Below are 15,660 nucleotides of genomic sequence, written 5' to 3' on the forward strand. Positions count from 1 at the left end.
GGATATTAGACATATACTAAAGGATAATCATACCAAAATCTGTACACCTAAAGAAGCTAAGCTAGATGGAGAACCCTGGGTAAGATGCTTAATCTTCATTCAGAAAGGCAAACGAGATAGATATCAGAAGAGGAAGAAAACAGGGAACAGGACAGAAGCCTGCCACAGAGGACCTCTGAAAGACTCTACCCAGCAGGGTATCAAAGTAGATGTTGAGACTCATAGCCAAACTTTGGGCAGAGTGCAAGGAATCTTATGAAAGAAGAGGGAGATAGAAAGACCTGGAGGGGACTGGAGCTCTACAAGAAGAGCAACAGAACCAAAAAAATCTGGGCCCAGGGGTCTTTTCTGAGACTGATACTCCAACCAAGGACCATGCATGAAGATAACCTAGAACCCCTGCACAGATGTAGCCCATGACAGTTTAGTCTCCAAATAGGTTCCCTAGTAATGGGAACAGGGACTGTCTCTAACATGAACTCAGTGGCTAGTTCTTTGATCATCTCCCCCTGAGGGGTGTGCAAGCCTTACCAGGCCACAGAGGAGGACAATGCATCCAGTCCTTATTAGACCTGATAGGCTAGGATCAGATAGAAGGGGAGGAGGACCTGCCCTATCAGTGGACTGGGAAAGGGGCATGGGAGGAGAAGGAAGAGAGAGGGTGGGATTGAGAGGGGATGAGGGAGGGGCTACAGCTGTGATACAACGTGAATAAATTATAATAAATAAAATTAAAAAAAAAAAAACAAACAACCCAGTTCAATTCCAAATGACCTTAGTCTAGCAGAGGCTCTCAGCCTGAGTCACCACCCTCGGGGGTTGAACAATCCTTTCACAGGGGTATCCTAAACCGTTGGAAAACACAAATATTTATAGCATGCTTTATAACAGTGGCAAAATTACAGTTACAAAGTAGCAGCAAAAATAATTTTATGATTAGAGGGTCACCACAACATGAGGAACTGTACATTAAAAGAAGGTTGAGAACCACTGGAAAGGGACATTTTAGCTCTGTGGCACTGCCTATGTGTTGGTGAGGATTTCCCCCTGTATGTCTGTAGATTTTCCCCTTCCACTTAATCTTGCTAAAAATCTCTCCTGGATTTCAAAAAGCATGGTCTTCACGCCCCTCTTTTAAAAAAATAAATAAATAATAAATGACCTGCCTGCTACACTCCCTCTCAGTATGTTTCACAGCAACCTAAACTATGATGAAAGACAGCCGTGTTTTTTTCCTTTGAATTTTTTTTTACTAAAGTACAATTTACATACAGAAATTGAACATATAAATTTCCAGCCCATTGCATTTTCATAGCCTCAACAATAGATGCAAGCTGTGCCAGATACAAACAGAGCATTCCCAACACCTCTGAGGAGACAGCACATTTCACAATTGCTCTTTAAAATACCTCATAAAAATTTAACTAAGCCTAGCAGTTCTTCAGATCTATTCAGAAGAACTCATATAGTGCTAGCTCCAGAGTCCCAAACTCAAGGGAACAAAACAATTTCAACTTTTAAGACATAGTGTGCTATGTGGCTCTTGGTATTTACACTGCTTAACACTGGCTTTTGATGGTGTTCATTAATTTAAGAGAACTCATTATTAAAATAAGCAGCATAGCTGGAAGAGTGACGTGAATCCCTCTAGATTAGTCAGGAGGCTCTCCTGCTTTTCTCTGGAGGAAAAAGGACTTGGGTTGGGATAAAATCTTAAACCATCAGTCTGATCCTTCCCTGTGTGTTTTTTTTTTTTTTTTTCTGAAGCTCTTCTCTCTGACAGTTTATTCCAAGGAAAGTAGCTTCCAGGAGTGTCAGAAACAAAGAACCCTGGAAAATCCAAATAAGATCCTTTTCTCTGTAAACAGGTTTGAGAAACCAGCAACTAAGCCTAGGAAGACAGGGAAGGTTCAGACAAGAGGAGTGGGAACTGGAAGGGGAGGGACACAAACTGATGGGACAAGGAGAGGAAGTGAGAAAGAAACCAGACTGGCCCCCTTAAGCGTTCTCCCTATAACAGACCCCCTCATTATACGTGTGCATACTGCCAAAACACACACGCACATGCGTGATTATTGCACTACTCAGAATCTTGTCTCTCCAGAGTACACAGCATTGATTTTTCCATACTGAGGGAGAGCATGGAAATGAGACATTTTGGGAAAAGGTATCCTGAAAGCATAAGGGGGAACTTTTTAGTGAGACGGAGGGGGAAAGGGAAGCGAGGCCAAAATGAAACCTTACAATTCTTGGTAGGTCCAGGAGTCTCTCCCTTTAAACTAAGACCTGTGAATCAAAACACAAAACAGCAGCTTTGAACATTATGATCACATTCTTTGAACTGGAAGGAAAAGAATGAATATGTAAGATGAAAAGCAACAACTAAGATGCTCAATAATTTTCCACAAAAATTCCTTATATATAAGAAGGAAGAATTAGAGTTAGGCCTCATGTGGTAACTCATGCACGCATTCTCAACACTAGGAAGCTGAGGGAGAGAATCATCCACAAAGGCCATCCTGCGCTACATCTTGAGTTCTAAATCAGTCTGGGCTACAGGATGTGATTATGTCTGCAAACAAGAAAAACAATTTTAAAATTAGAATTATGAGCTCCAGACAATGAGTTAGCAAATGCCATGATCTGGTCTGTAGCCCAGGAAGGGTTTCCAGGCTGGAGCAGTATGAGAAGTGTAGGGGAAGGAGTAAGAATCTAGGCAGGCAATCAATGAAACTGAGATTCTGTTGTCAGCACTGTGACAGACGGGTGGCAATCTGGCTGGTGTGACTCTTAAAGCAGAGTCAAGAAGGATGCAGATTTAAAGGAGGTGATGTTCTCTGGGCAGGGGCAGTCAATTGATATGTGCCTTTGAGGCAAACATTTTTACCTCATTTTACTGAAAAGACTGAGGCATGGGGAGATTAAGAAACTAGCTCAGAGCTGGGTGCTGAGGAGAACACCAGTAATCCTGACACTCCGGGAGGCAGATGCAGAAGGGTTTCTACAAGTTTGAGGCCAGCCTGGTCTACAAAGTGAGTCTAAGACAGCCAAGGCCACACAAAGAAACCAAGAAACCCTGTTTTGAAATAAAAAAGAAAGAAAAAGGAAGGAAGGAAGAAGGAAGGAAGGAAGGATTGAAAGATGAAAGAAAGAAAGAAAGAAAGAAAGAAAGAAAGAAAGAAAGAAAGAAAGAAAGAAAGAAAGAAAGAAAGAAAGAGAAAGATAAAGAGAGAGAAAGAAAGAAAGGAAAGAAGAAAGAAAGAAAGAAAGAAAGAAAGAAAGAAAGAAAGAAAGAGAGAGAGAGAGAGAAAGAAAAAGGAAGGAAGCTTGGAGTTGGAAGGAAGGAAAAGAAACAAAACAGTGAAATGAAACTGGCTCAATACTGAGCACACACCTTTAATCCCAAAACGTGGGGAGGCAGAGGCATGAGGATCAATGTGAGTTTGAGGCTAGCCTGGTCTACAAAGTGAATCCAGGACAGTCAAAAGTACACAGAGAAAACAACTGTCCTGAAAAAGGCAAAGAGAAAAAGTAACTAGCTCAGAGTGTTTCAGAGTAGGTAGAGACACAAGCTTGAGCCTCAGATGCTTATTTCCCAGCCTCTGTACTCCATTTTCGCACATGGCTAAGCAGAAACAAATGTACCACGAAGGTAGTGAAATCTAAGTGTCAGGCCATTCATTTGCTTGAGATCTTAAGATTCTGATCCTATTGTGTCATTTGTAATTTTATTAATATTGTTCATCTTTTAAATGACTTCTTTCACTTGCATAAGCTTTAGGCCTCATTAAACCTCACATTATATTGGAAGCCAATAAAAACATATAACAGGACTTCCTAAATCATTTCCCTCCCTCTCTCTCTTCCTCCCTCCCTCCTTCTTTCCCTCCCTTCCTTCTTTCACACTTTCCAAGTGCTGGGAATGCAGATGTGTGCCACTCTCCCTGCTTGGTCAAAAGGACTTCTGTGAAATATGAAAGCTAACTCACAAGCTGTTTTTTTTCTTTCTCTCTCTAACTAGCTTTTATATTACCATTTTTCCTACTTGTATATATTCTAAATGTTTGATGCCCACGTTTTCCATATTCCACACATGCCCTGTGCTTTTACTGGCCTCTTTCTGAAGAATTTTTGTAGGTCATTTGAAGGGCAGAGGAGAACCAACAAAATGTATCATCTCCTATGAAGACTCTGTCTTCTCACAAAATCCACACACCAGGTAGATACTTCCTATGTTTCAGAAGAACAAGTCAGACTCTGAGAACTGATATACTTTTTGATGAATCCAATTCTTTGCAGTAACACTATGATTGGTGACACTCTTTAAGATTTCTGTTTTTAAAAAATAGGGATAGAAAAAACTTAATGGGGAAAACTGCAAAAATAAAATGCATGTCTGCAGATTTAACTCCCCCAGCAGGTGATGTGAGATCCAAAGGAGTTCCACCTGGACGCTACTCCCATATCCTTCTACACCGTGGCATTCCTAGATGAGAAAGGCTAGCATCCACCTTCCAGGAATGAAAAGGCTTCCACTCTCAGCAAGTATCAGAAGAATAGCCAACACCCTCAACTGAAATCCAAACCACTTGGCACCCATTCCCTTGATACATTTATTGACCAGATCTTTAGCTGCAATAAATTATAGAAAGTACTTGGCTCTTAAGATCATAGTCACACGAATGGTCTGATGATGATAACAAATATTAACAGCACCCTGAATCTATACGCCTTTCTGAGGACAAGTACTTCAGGCCTCATGGAAAAGTAGCTTTCCAGTGGAGGTAGAGTTCTAAGTCTCTATTACCCACTGTAGATGGAGGAAGTCATGAGGTGGCCACACATCTATACATATACATATTAGATACATATTAGATAAGAACACAAGCTGCATAGAACGAGAAAAGCAAATAAGCAGACTGAAAAAAATGACATGTATTTATAAAACTGGCCTATGACAGATTCACAGGTAGAGAACAGTAGAAGTGTTGTATGTTGAGTGGCCAGCACACACAGGGTAACTCAGATAATTAACTGGGTCGAAGGCAGGGTATCAGTTCTATATTCTTGGTGTTGAATCCACTTTTAATTGACTCTTTGCAGAACTGGGTTTGTAGAAAGTTGTTGTGATGGAAGGATTTTTTTTTTTCTTTCAGATAATCCGATGTGTGATGGCTTTGAATGCACTAAGTGACTAGGTTGGTCCTTGACCTTGTCTTTGGTTGATGGCTCTGGGCATGTCCCTCACATTTGGCAGATGATAAGTGGGTCTGTATTTGTCCCTTCATTTGGAAGACAAGGGGAGAAGATAGGTCTGAGAGGTTCTTGGAAGGAGGTCGATGGGAAGCTGTAGATGAGGGACTCGTCTGTCACATTGTAAAATGCTATGTGTCCAGATTCATAGTCCAAGAACACACCAACCTTATGCACTGGCTCTCGGACGTGCTGACCTTTCAAGGGCGACGACACCCAGAGACTGTAATCATCACCAATTTTTAAGCCTATCAGTGAGAAGAGGTCCCCAGGAGGTTTGGGCAGATTCCCCTTCCTGTTCACAGAGTCCTTGCAGATGCCCACTTCCCACTCAGTCTTCTTTCCCACTTCCACCTCCCAGTAGTGTCTCCCGCAGGTGAAGATCTGGGCTCCCAACACAGTGGCAGACTGATCAAATCTTTCTGGGTTGTCAGGTAATTGCTGTCTGGTTCCTCCATATCTCACACTCTTCAGATCATCAGACAAAACTAGGAAGGCATTGGCTGTGGCTGGATCTAGAGTTATATCTGCTACAAAAAGAGAGAAGAATGAATCTTTTTACATCCTTCGAAATCTCCCATATATATTAATTTTAAGCTAAACTCTTAGTAGCTAGTCCTATTGTTATTTGTTTATTTGTTTTTGAGACAGGATCAAACCAAGTATCCCAGGCTTGTCCTTGAACTTGTTAGTTCTCTCTTACGTTAGCCTCTTCCATGCTGGGATTTAAGCATGACTACCAAGCCCAGCTGGGCCTAGTCTTTAAGTGTAACTTAGATGTTAGCAAGGCAAGCAATTCTAGCACCGGTAAGACTAAATAAGGCAAGATAGTAAGTGTTCAAAGCAAGACTGGGCTACATGGTGAGCAGAAGGCTAACCTGGGCTACACACACTATCTGGTTTCAAAACAAATGTTGAGGCCAAACGGTTTATGTGGTGAATTTAAAACTAGCCTCGTTTATAGTGTAAGGCCCTGTTTCAAAACAAAAAGGGTTTTAAATGTAATTTCAGGGCATTTGATAAGATAGCCTTCTATAATAGAAAATGTCCACGTCTGGCTGGACTTGGCATCCTACGTCAGTAATTCCAATACTTAGAAATCTTAGGCAGGAAGGTTACCATGAGTTTAAGACCAGCCTGGGCTATATAATGAGACCCTGGAATAAATGAACAAACAAAACATAGACCAGAATCTCTGAGTTCATTTTTACCGACCCATAGGACAGACACTGAAGCTATAAGAAGAGACAGAATAGAGCCATGTGCAGTGAGAATTTACACATCAACGAGGGTCAGAGGAAACTGTAGGTGTAACAAAAGTTGTTTTCTAGACAAGACAGTTTTAGAATTCAAGTTATCTGTCTACACAAGGACACCCTTGCTGTTTGCCATGGCAGGATTTCTGCAGCTTGGACAGAAAGAGACAAGTAACTGACATTGGTTGCACTTCTAAGTGCAAATCATTTCCTATGCATTCGTGTTGTTCCTATGCATTAATCTTTGTTGCACTCATAATGATCTCATATTAAATGCAATAATAATAACAAGGGATAGAAAGGAGGCTCCATAGTTAAAGTACATGGTGTTCTTCCAGAGGACCTGAGTTAGATTCCCAGCCCTCGTGTTTGACAGCTCACAACCGTCTCCAGGGGATCTGACACCTCTGGCCTTTTGAGACACCCAAATTCATGTACACTCACACACAGGCACACACACACATATAGTTAATAGTGAATATTTTTCAATAAAAAAAATGGAAGAAAAGTTGGAGGTATTACAATGTTGGTAGAATGCCTGCCTGACATGCATAAAGCCCTGGCTTCAGTCTCCAACACAGAAAACAAAAGAGAACTGGTGTGGTCACACAAATTTGTAGTTATAGCATGTAGGAAGTGAAGGTAGGAAGATCAGAGGATCAGATCCTATGTAGAGAATTCTGGGCTAGCCTGGGGTACATAAGACCTTGTTTAATAAATACAAACAAATAAACCAAAATAAATTTTAAAGAAAAATGAAATTCACAAAGATTAATTTTACTAAGGTTATAAAATCATAGAGTATTATAATAGCAAACTCTTTTTTTAAAGATTCTTTTTTTTTTAAGTAGCGGAGTGCTCTATCTGCATGTACACCTGCCTGCCAGAAGAGGGCATCAGATCTCTGTAAAAAAGGGTTGTGAGCCATTGTGTGGTTGCTGGGAATTATACTCAAGACCTCTCCAAGAGCTAAGCCGTCTCTCCAGCCCCCTGATAGCAAAATTCTTAATTCGTGCTTTTTGCTATGCCATGGTCAAATGCAGTTTTGCATGAGTTAGCACCCCAGAACAATATGAAAACACATGTGAGCTACTGGCAGGCCTTCCTAACCACCCACCTTTGAGGAGGACATAAGAGAGGCCTCAAACTTTCATTGACTCCGGATGAAATAATTTGCCCCCTTGAGGCAGGCACGCATACGTAGTTCAGGTTGGGACCCCATTTGGTTTTAAGTTATTGAAACTATACACACCCTCTCGTAATAATGCACTTGACATTCTGGTTCCTTTATCTGCATGCACTATGTGTACACGCCCCTCTCCCATCAATGCACCTAGGAATGGTCGGGACCCCCTGCACCTCAACATACATCAGGCTATACATACCCCCACATATGTTATACCCACGGTCTCCTCTCACCCTCATAGATATACAAAATCTCTGCATGTGACTCCTCTGCACTGACTCTATTCTGTCTCATTGCTTCACTCTCCGTTCCACAAGACAGTAAAGAAATAAGCTCAGATATTCTGATCTGTTCTTTTGTTTGTTTGTTTTTGTTTTAAGATGGGATCTCATGGTATACGGTTCCCATCAATTTAGCCAGTTTCTCTTCAAATGTATTCCCAAAGCATCCGGGCATGACAAATAGAGGTATGACAGAAATCTGCTGCAAAGCAGTCAGAGACTACCACCCAAGGTTGTCCCCTGACCTCCGTACGGATTGACTGCGACATACACATCAACACTCACACTCATGTACACACCCACACCACCATCACCCTCACTACCCCATACACATGAAGGTTAAAACAAAAGAATTAAAAGAGAAGAATTTAACCCAGCTTTCAGCCTAACAGGAAGAGAGCCGGCAAGGCAGGATCCTCTGCAAGGGGGTTATTGTGCGTGGTGGGTATGGCGTGTTCATACCACAGAACAAGGTGACAAAGGCAGGACAGGGACCTTTTGAGAACCCGCAGAGCCTGGAGGAACATCAAACAAGGACCCTTGCCTCTTGGCCCCAGCATAGCCAGTGTTTGCAACTTGGCCCTTAGCACCTGCTCAGGATACTGTAACTGGGAGAAATGATTATGGCAGAAGGAGCTGCCCGGTTGCTCAGTGGTGCTCATAGCATGTGCTGAACTTAACTGTGGAAATCCCTTGAGATGGGACAAGGAGGTGGACTTACTGCTGAATTTTCTCAGCATCTCCCTCATCCCTGTGATGCGGCACAGGCTCAGTTCTGTGATGGTGGTCTCCGGACACTGAAGCAGCAAGGATTCACACCTTCCAAGAGAAAAGGGAGGCTCACTTGTTCAGTGACACGTGCCATCCAACCTGGACCAACCTGGCAATCCATAGCATCCCCACCCCCCCGAAAAACTACATCCACATGTTCATCCCACTCCATCACTGTTTTATCAGCACTAGATCTCCAGAGGCTACACAATGGAGACCTGATGGAAACCTACCGATCCATGGCTCCTCTGACTTCCTAGGGATAGAAAGAAAAGACGGTTACTATCTGTTCATCTCTATCACGATCAAATACTGAAGCCATTTTCATCACACTCTCTTGCTAGTTTCACGGACTCTAACTTCCATGGTCCTAGCACACCTGTTATACCCTGAAAGGTTATAACAGATAGGACAAGGAGAGTAAACAAAAAATCCAGCTTCTGCTAAGGATGTTTTTTGATGAACATAAACATTTCTCACACTGACTAGATAATTGTTTGGCTTTTTTTTCACATCCATGATTTTAATTTTAAAAAATTAACATCCTCTTTGTAGGTAGCAAGGAATGCCACAACATGAACATAAGGTGAGAGGACAACTAAGAGGACTTTGTTCTCTTATACTACATGGGTCCCAACCAGGAACCGAATTCACATGGTTAATCTTGATAGCAATCACCTTTACCCACTAAGCAATTGCTTGCTGGCTCTGCAGAAGTCTTTTTTTTAATGTGTTTTAGCATATATTTATTATGCATAATAATGGGCTTCATCCTGGCATTTTCATACATGTACGTCATGTATTTTGCTGTATTCATATTTGTAAATAATGTATTTTGATGTGCCATATATGCACACAATTTTGATCCTGTTCTCTTTCCCATTCTTATTCATCCCCTTCCTCTTCCCAACATGTCCACAATTCTACTCATATGACTTGTTTGTTTGTTTGTTTGTTTGTTTGATGACCCAATGTGTTTAGTTAGGGCTATTTATGGGGCTATGAGGGTATGGTAAGGGTTAATTTATAGAACATGAGCAGTTTACCACTGGCTGTATCACTGAAAAAAAAAAAAAAAAAAACACAACCCAGTCCCAACAACCATTACTTGTCTAGAAATGCTGAGAGAATATGGGGGATTCCTAAGTCCCCTTCCTTTGTTGAGAATGAAACCAACTATTAACCTCATGCTCCAGAGAACCAGAGATGAGTAAAGAAAAATGACCCAGTGGGAGCTAAGACCAAGGCGCTCTTACATTTTCTTGATGTTAATTATTTATTCAGAAGACACAAAGTCAGACTGCACTCTGTAGAGTCTGGTAATGAATGAGACCTGAAGCTGAAGTTGGTCCCAGTCTTTATTTTTTTTTAATTTTTATCAATTATATTTTATTCACTTTGTATCCCCCCCCACAGTTCTCTCCCTGCTCCCCTCCTGATCCCATCCTTCTTCCCCCTCCTCCATGCATGCACCTCCCCCAGTCCACTGATAGGGGAGGTCTTCCTTTCCTTCCTTCTGATCCTAGTCTATCAGGTCTCATCAGGACTGGCTGCATTGTTTTCCTCTGTGACCTGGTAATGCTGCTTCCCCCTCAGGGGGAGGTAATCAAAGAGCAGGCCAATCAGTTCATGTCAGAGACAGTCCCTCTTCCCATTACTATGGAACCCACTTATGACTGAGACGATGCCAATGAATAGAGTAGCCTAAGGAGGCAGTAGGCAAAACAGTGGGCTTGGTACACAAAACATCTGGGTTCTGGGACCTCTTAACTGTAGGACAAGCAGATCTCCTTTCCTGCCTTGAATCTGATTATCCAATATTTGCAAGCCTGAGTCCATTTTGGAGCTGATGATCACCTGTAGGGTACATAATGCTAGTACTTGCCCTTGTCAGAACCTTGAAAAGATTAAATTTACCATGCCCAGTAGCTTACAAATAAATTATAAATTACTAGACAAAGCTGAGTTTGCAGAGGCAGGTCCAGAAGGTACAGTCAAGCCTGGGCTTGTTTGTGAAAAGTTTTTTTGTTTTGTTTTGTTTTTCTTCTTGTTTGATTTCTCCTCCTTTTCAAGAATTTTTAAGACCCAGAATGTCAGTTCCTTAGGAAAATTACTTTTAAGGCAGAGCTTAACTTTTCAGATGAGTACAGAAAAACATACTTCTTATGGCTTGAAATACTATGCGCCAATCTGCATTTTCTTTTCTCACCCAATTTTCCCAACATCCTCCTGAGTTTTACCTCACCTCAAAAGAATCCAAAGTCAAGTTTTGGCAGGTGGACTCAATCCTCCCAATCATTTTGCTGAGGCGCCGGACTTGCTGGGTCAGGTGGATCTCGTTTGTCCGCAGCTTCTTCATGTTCTCTTTTTCCTCCTTCTCCAGGAGCTGAAGCTGTAGCTGCTCCTCTTCCTTCAGGAACTGGTGCATCTTCATATATTCAAACACAACGACCTGCTTACAAGTCTTTGTCTCCTCCTGCTATCACATGTGCACAAAAATGCACGAGAGCACACACAAATGTTAGCAACAGAAACATTCCAATAAAGAGTAAAGTTTTGAAAGGTAAAGGTGTGCATTGCCCAATAATCAACAAAATCAGATTTTCTAGTCTAAGAACTGTCATTTCAGTTGGGTGTGGTAGCTCACATCTTTAAACCCAGCACTCAGGGAGGCAGACACTGCCGAATGGCTGAGTTTGAGGCCGGTCTTGTCTAGAGAGTGAGTCCAGGACAGAGGAAAGCCAAGGCTACACAAAGAGACCCTGTCTCAAAAAACAAAAACAAACAAACAGAAAAGAAAATTAAAAAAAAAAAAAGAAAAACATTAGGCTTTCAATCAGGCCTGATTAAAAAGAAAAAAAAAAAAGAACTGTCATTTTTTTTCTGAAAGAAACAAAAGAATTAAAAGTTTGACACATAGTAATCAGCACAAAATAAAATTGGAAAGAGGAAATTTTTGAATATAAAATTAAAAGAATAAAAATTATGACAATGAAATAAAACTTAAAAGGAGAAAAATATGAAAAAATGCATATAAAAATACATTATTAGACAAATATTGATTTTTAAAAGCAAATTGGCATCAAATTACATACTAGAACTACATCACAAAGAGTTGCACTTTATTCTAGATATAAGCCAGCATGGTGGTACATGTCTATAAAACCAGCACTCAGGAAACAGAGGCAGGATTATTAATGCAGATTTGAGGTCAATTTGTTCATCTGCATGGTGAGTTCGTGGCCAGCCAGAACCATAAAGCAAGATTCTGCCTTACAAAACAACAGCAACAAAAAAACTCAAAGTCTACCAAGAGTGGTGTGGTACGCCACAGCTGAAATTCTAGGAGTTGGGAGCAAAGGCAGGAAAAAAAAAAAAAATCAGGAGTTTGAGGTTAGTCTGGGCTACATAGGGAGAGCTTGTCTCAAATAAGCAAAATTTCTCAGAGTCTATTGGGAGACTCAAATATTCACTTTGAGTGCAATAGCATGTAACTAGCAAGTAAGGATATGTGTATGTGTATCTGCATGTGTGTCTTGTGTTTGTATGTCTGTGTGTGTGCATGTGTGCACACGCACATGCACACGTGCAGACCATAGGCCAACTTCAGCTATAATCCATCTTCACCTTCAACTTTGTTTGAGGCAAGATATTCTTGTTCACTGCTGTGTACACCAGGCTAACCTGCTGGTGAGCTTCTGGGAATTGTCATGTCTCTGCCTCCCCTCTCCTAGTAGGGATCCCAAGAGGTGACAAATGGTTGTTATTCTGACATTTATGTGTGCCCTGGATAGCCACACTCAGGTCAACGGGCTTGCATAGCAAGTGCTTTTACCCAGTGAGCCTCCTCCCTAGTACTAACCTCTACACTGATTATGCCATAGTCAACGTTGAATTCTTTGCTTTCACTGCTAGGCAATTCAAGTCCAAATCTGTGACTAACCTTAGGCATTTATCCCAGTATGATTCAGCCTACTACTTTGCCATTATTGTCCCTTCCTCTTTTACTTGCTTTTAATTTGCATGCAATGATTCCCCAAGCATCTGAGAGCCTCATTTTTAAAACTGCTTTCCATCCTATCTTGCAAATGCTTTTGAAATAATATTAATCAGATCCATCATAGAGGCTATCCAAGGACCATAAATGAAGAAACATAAATCTACCTGTGGTGAGTGACCCTGAGCTGAACTGTCATATACCCAGGAGAACACACAGAGGCAGGCAACTGCCTATGATAGGACTCAAAACCTGTCCTTTCCCCCTGACATGCCACCAAGTATCTCACACCCAAGACCAAACAGTAGACAGACACCGACCTTACACAGTATCACTCGCTCCTTCTCATGGTTCAAGATGGCCTGAGCTTCCTTCTTCTTTTTTTGTAGAAGATTTATGATATCCTGGAGTTTTTCCTACAATATAAACAAACCCCTGGGCAAACAGCAGGATACCCCGTGGCAGAAAGATCAGGAAAACCACTCACTGGAAGCTAAGACTCCCAAAGAAAGGGTGGAGGCAACACCCAAGCTAGTGCGCCACCAGTATGCCACCTGGAGTATGCCACAGTATGCCACATAATGTGCCAATGGCTGTCACCAACAGAGACCTCTATGAGAATTAAGGGATAGGACCAGTTCTGTGTTCTGAGGTTGCTGTTGAGCAATCTAACTTACTTTGTGTTGCTCCTCAGCCTCACTTGAGAAATATACCCTGTTCATCCCGTGACTTTGTGTCGAGAAGTTAATTAGACTCTGCTCATCATCAGAGAACACCCTGTTAGTTCCCGGTGTTTTCCCGCAGCTGTTCTGCTCGTCCTCACTCTGCAGCACCTGAGACCTCAGCTGCTTGCCAATGGTAGCCAGTCTCCCCAGTCTCTTGTTGGCTTGGAAATGAGGGGCTCCCAGAGTCCTCCAGCACTCAGGACAAGATAAGGGTGTGTTGTGCTCCTCCCAACTCTTGAGGAGGCACATCAGACAAAAGCTGTGCCCACACTCGGTGGTCACTGGACTGCTGAAATAGTCCAAGCAGATGAAACAGGTGAGCTCCTCCCTGAGGGTTTCCATCAAATCTGACATGGGTATTTTCTCATGGACAGACATCGGGACAAAGCTACCCTTCTAGTCTAGGATTAGAGAAGTCCTCTTTAGTCTCAACTGGGTGATCAGGTGCTGTGTTGTTGTTACAAGAACCTCTTGTTCTCATCTGTGCCTGATTACACCAAATGATACGTGTTCTCCAGCACAAAGCCAATTGTGACTTAATGTGGAACTCCTGAACACTGACTCGTCACCAGCCCCAAACTTTCTTTGAATGTCTTCTATGCATGCCTCATGCTAAATGCTAGAGATCCAATATAACTGACATTATTTTTTAGCTCATTCCTGTACATAAACAGCATCATGAAACCATTTAAACACAGAGGTTTGGGGCTGAGAATATGAATTACTTAGTGTAAACCAGCCCAAAAATTGTAGTGGTCTCTGATACAAGAATAGGAAGTGTAGCCTAAATCCTTCAATAGACTTTACTTGACAAAAAAATAGCTAGTAGAGAAGAAAACTACAATGAATATTATTCTTCTCATTGAACTCAGACCGAAGCCTAAGCTTTTAGCACAGTGGTCAGATACTCTGCACATTTGCTTGATTGTATTCATCCTAACAAGAACAGCACCATTGAACTATTTCTTGGTCTTACTTGTACAATGAATTGAGGGTTGTGCTTACCATTCTGCCCTGATAGCTTAGGATTCTCACCTATCTGTCATAATAAAAAGTAGGTTGAGTGATCTTCTTGAACATTATCTCAAGAGACCATTGCGCCATAGATACAAATCATTATATCTTGGTATAAACATAATTTTGTTTGCTTATTTTCACCTCCCAGAAACAGTCAAACTAGTCATAATCTGCCTGGTTCTCTTTTCTTACTTGACAGAAGCTGAGTGGGCAGGCATTTTTCTTTTGATGTATTTTTAAAAAATGATTGTTTAATATAGCGATTTATGTGCAGTGACCTCTACAATGAGGGCTAAGCGCTATAAATTCACGTCATATGATCATGAGTCATTCTTATCATGCCCTCCTTTTGAATGCAATTTGCCAGAAAGTGTATCTCAAGCTCTACTCAGCTCACCATACCATGTTTATATTCTCAGCCTGTTGTTTATCCAGCTTGGCAGTCTTCTGTAGGTGTATAGTACCAAAGTTAGACCATTAACCTTTTGTCCTGACCTTCAGGAACTTATCCACTCACCTCCTACGGGATGTCAGTATTGTCTGTTTTCTACTCTGACTAGCCAAAACTCACCTTTTCGAAGCTGTTGTCCCATCACTTCTTGGCCTGCTGTCGGAGATTCAGGGTGACGACACTGATTCAAATATTTTAAACATGTGTTGTTTGTGCCTCATTTTCAAAAATTAGGATTAGAGTTTACAGAAACCATCAAAGAGTCGTGTTACTTTCCCATAGGAGCAGGGGCATCAGTGAGGCACCATGAAAGCACTATGGCAGCCAGATGCGGTGGCTCACGCCTGTAATCCCAGCACTTGGGGAGGTAGAGGCAGGTGGATCACTGTGAGGTTGAGGCCAGCCTGGTCTACAAAACAAGTCCAGGAGAGGCAAGGCTACACAGAGAAACCCTGTCTCAAAAATAAAAATTGCCTGGTATATGGCTTCCAGGATGCTCCTTGAGCATGTCTTCATAATAACTGTTAAAAATTAGTCATAAGCAGAAGTCTTCCAAAAAAACAAATCTACAGTGACTCTAGGTTAAATGCCATCACAGGAAAAAAAGATTTACAAAATGCCACCACTATTCAATGTAATTCACATCTCAGCCTAGAAGGAGTCATTAGGACAGTCAAGTTGCAGTACGTCACAGAGCCCACATTCCGACTTGGAATTGGGAGG

At 41.7% G+C, this 15,660-nt stretch overlaps 1 protein-coding gene across 1 annotated transcript; it reads right to left on the reverse strand.

The window, feature by feature from the left end:
- Positions 1–5,244: 5,244 nt before the first annotated feature.
- Triml1 (tripartite motif family like 1) lies at positions 5,245–13,847 on the reverse strand. The gene is made up of 6 exons (XM_055593667.1): positions 13,422–13,847; positions 13,065–13,160; positions 10,993–11,223; positions 8,981–9,003; positions 8,698–8,795; positions 5,245–5,783 (listed from the first exon to the last, which is right to left on the reverse strand). The coding sequence occupies exons 1-6, from the start codon at positions 13,845–13,847 to the stop codon at positions 5,245–5,247; spliced, it is 1,413 nt and encodes a 470-aa protein (XP_055449642.1).
- Between the last annotated feature and the right edge of the window lie 1,813 nt (positions 13,848–15,660).

Source organism: Psammomys obesus, unplaced genomic scaffold (genome assembly GCF_907164565.1).
Source record: "Psammomys obesus unplaced genomic scaffold, mPsaObe1.curated_primary_1811, whole genome shotgun sequence".
NCBI lineage: Eukaryota > Metazoa > Chordata > Mammalia > Rodentia > Muridae > Psammomys > Psammomys obesus.

Excerpts from the sequence above, each read along its gene's own strand:
- Triml1 (XM_055593667.1), bottom strand. The coding sequence starts at position 13,847 with ATGTCTGTCCATGAGAAAATACCCATGTCAGATTTGATGGAAACCCTC. Across the intron at positions 13,161-13,421 it reads AGGCTGAGGAGCAACACAAA|GAAAAACTCCAGGATATCAT; the intron begins GTAAGTTAGATT and ends TTTATATTGTAG. Across the intron at positions 11,224-13,064 it reads AGCGAGTGATACTGTGTAAG|GAGGAGACAAAGACTTGTAA; the intron begins GTCGGTGTCTGT and ends ATGTGATAGCAG.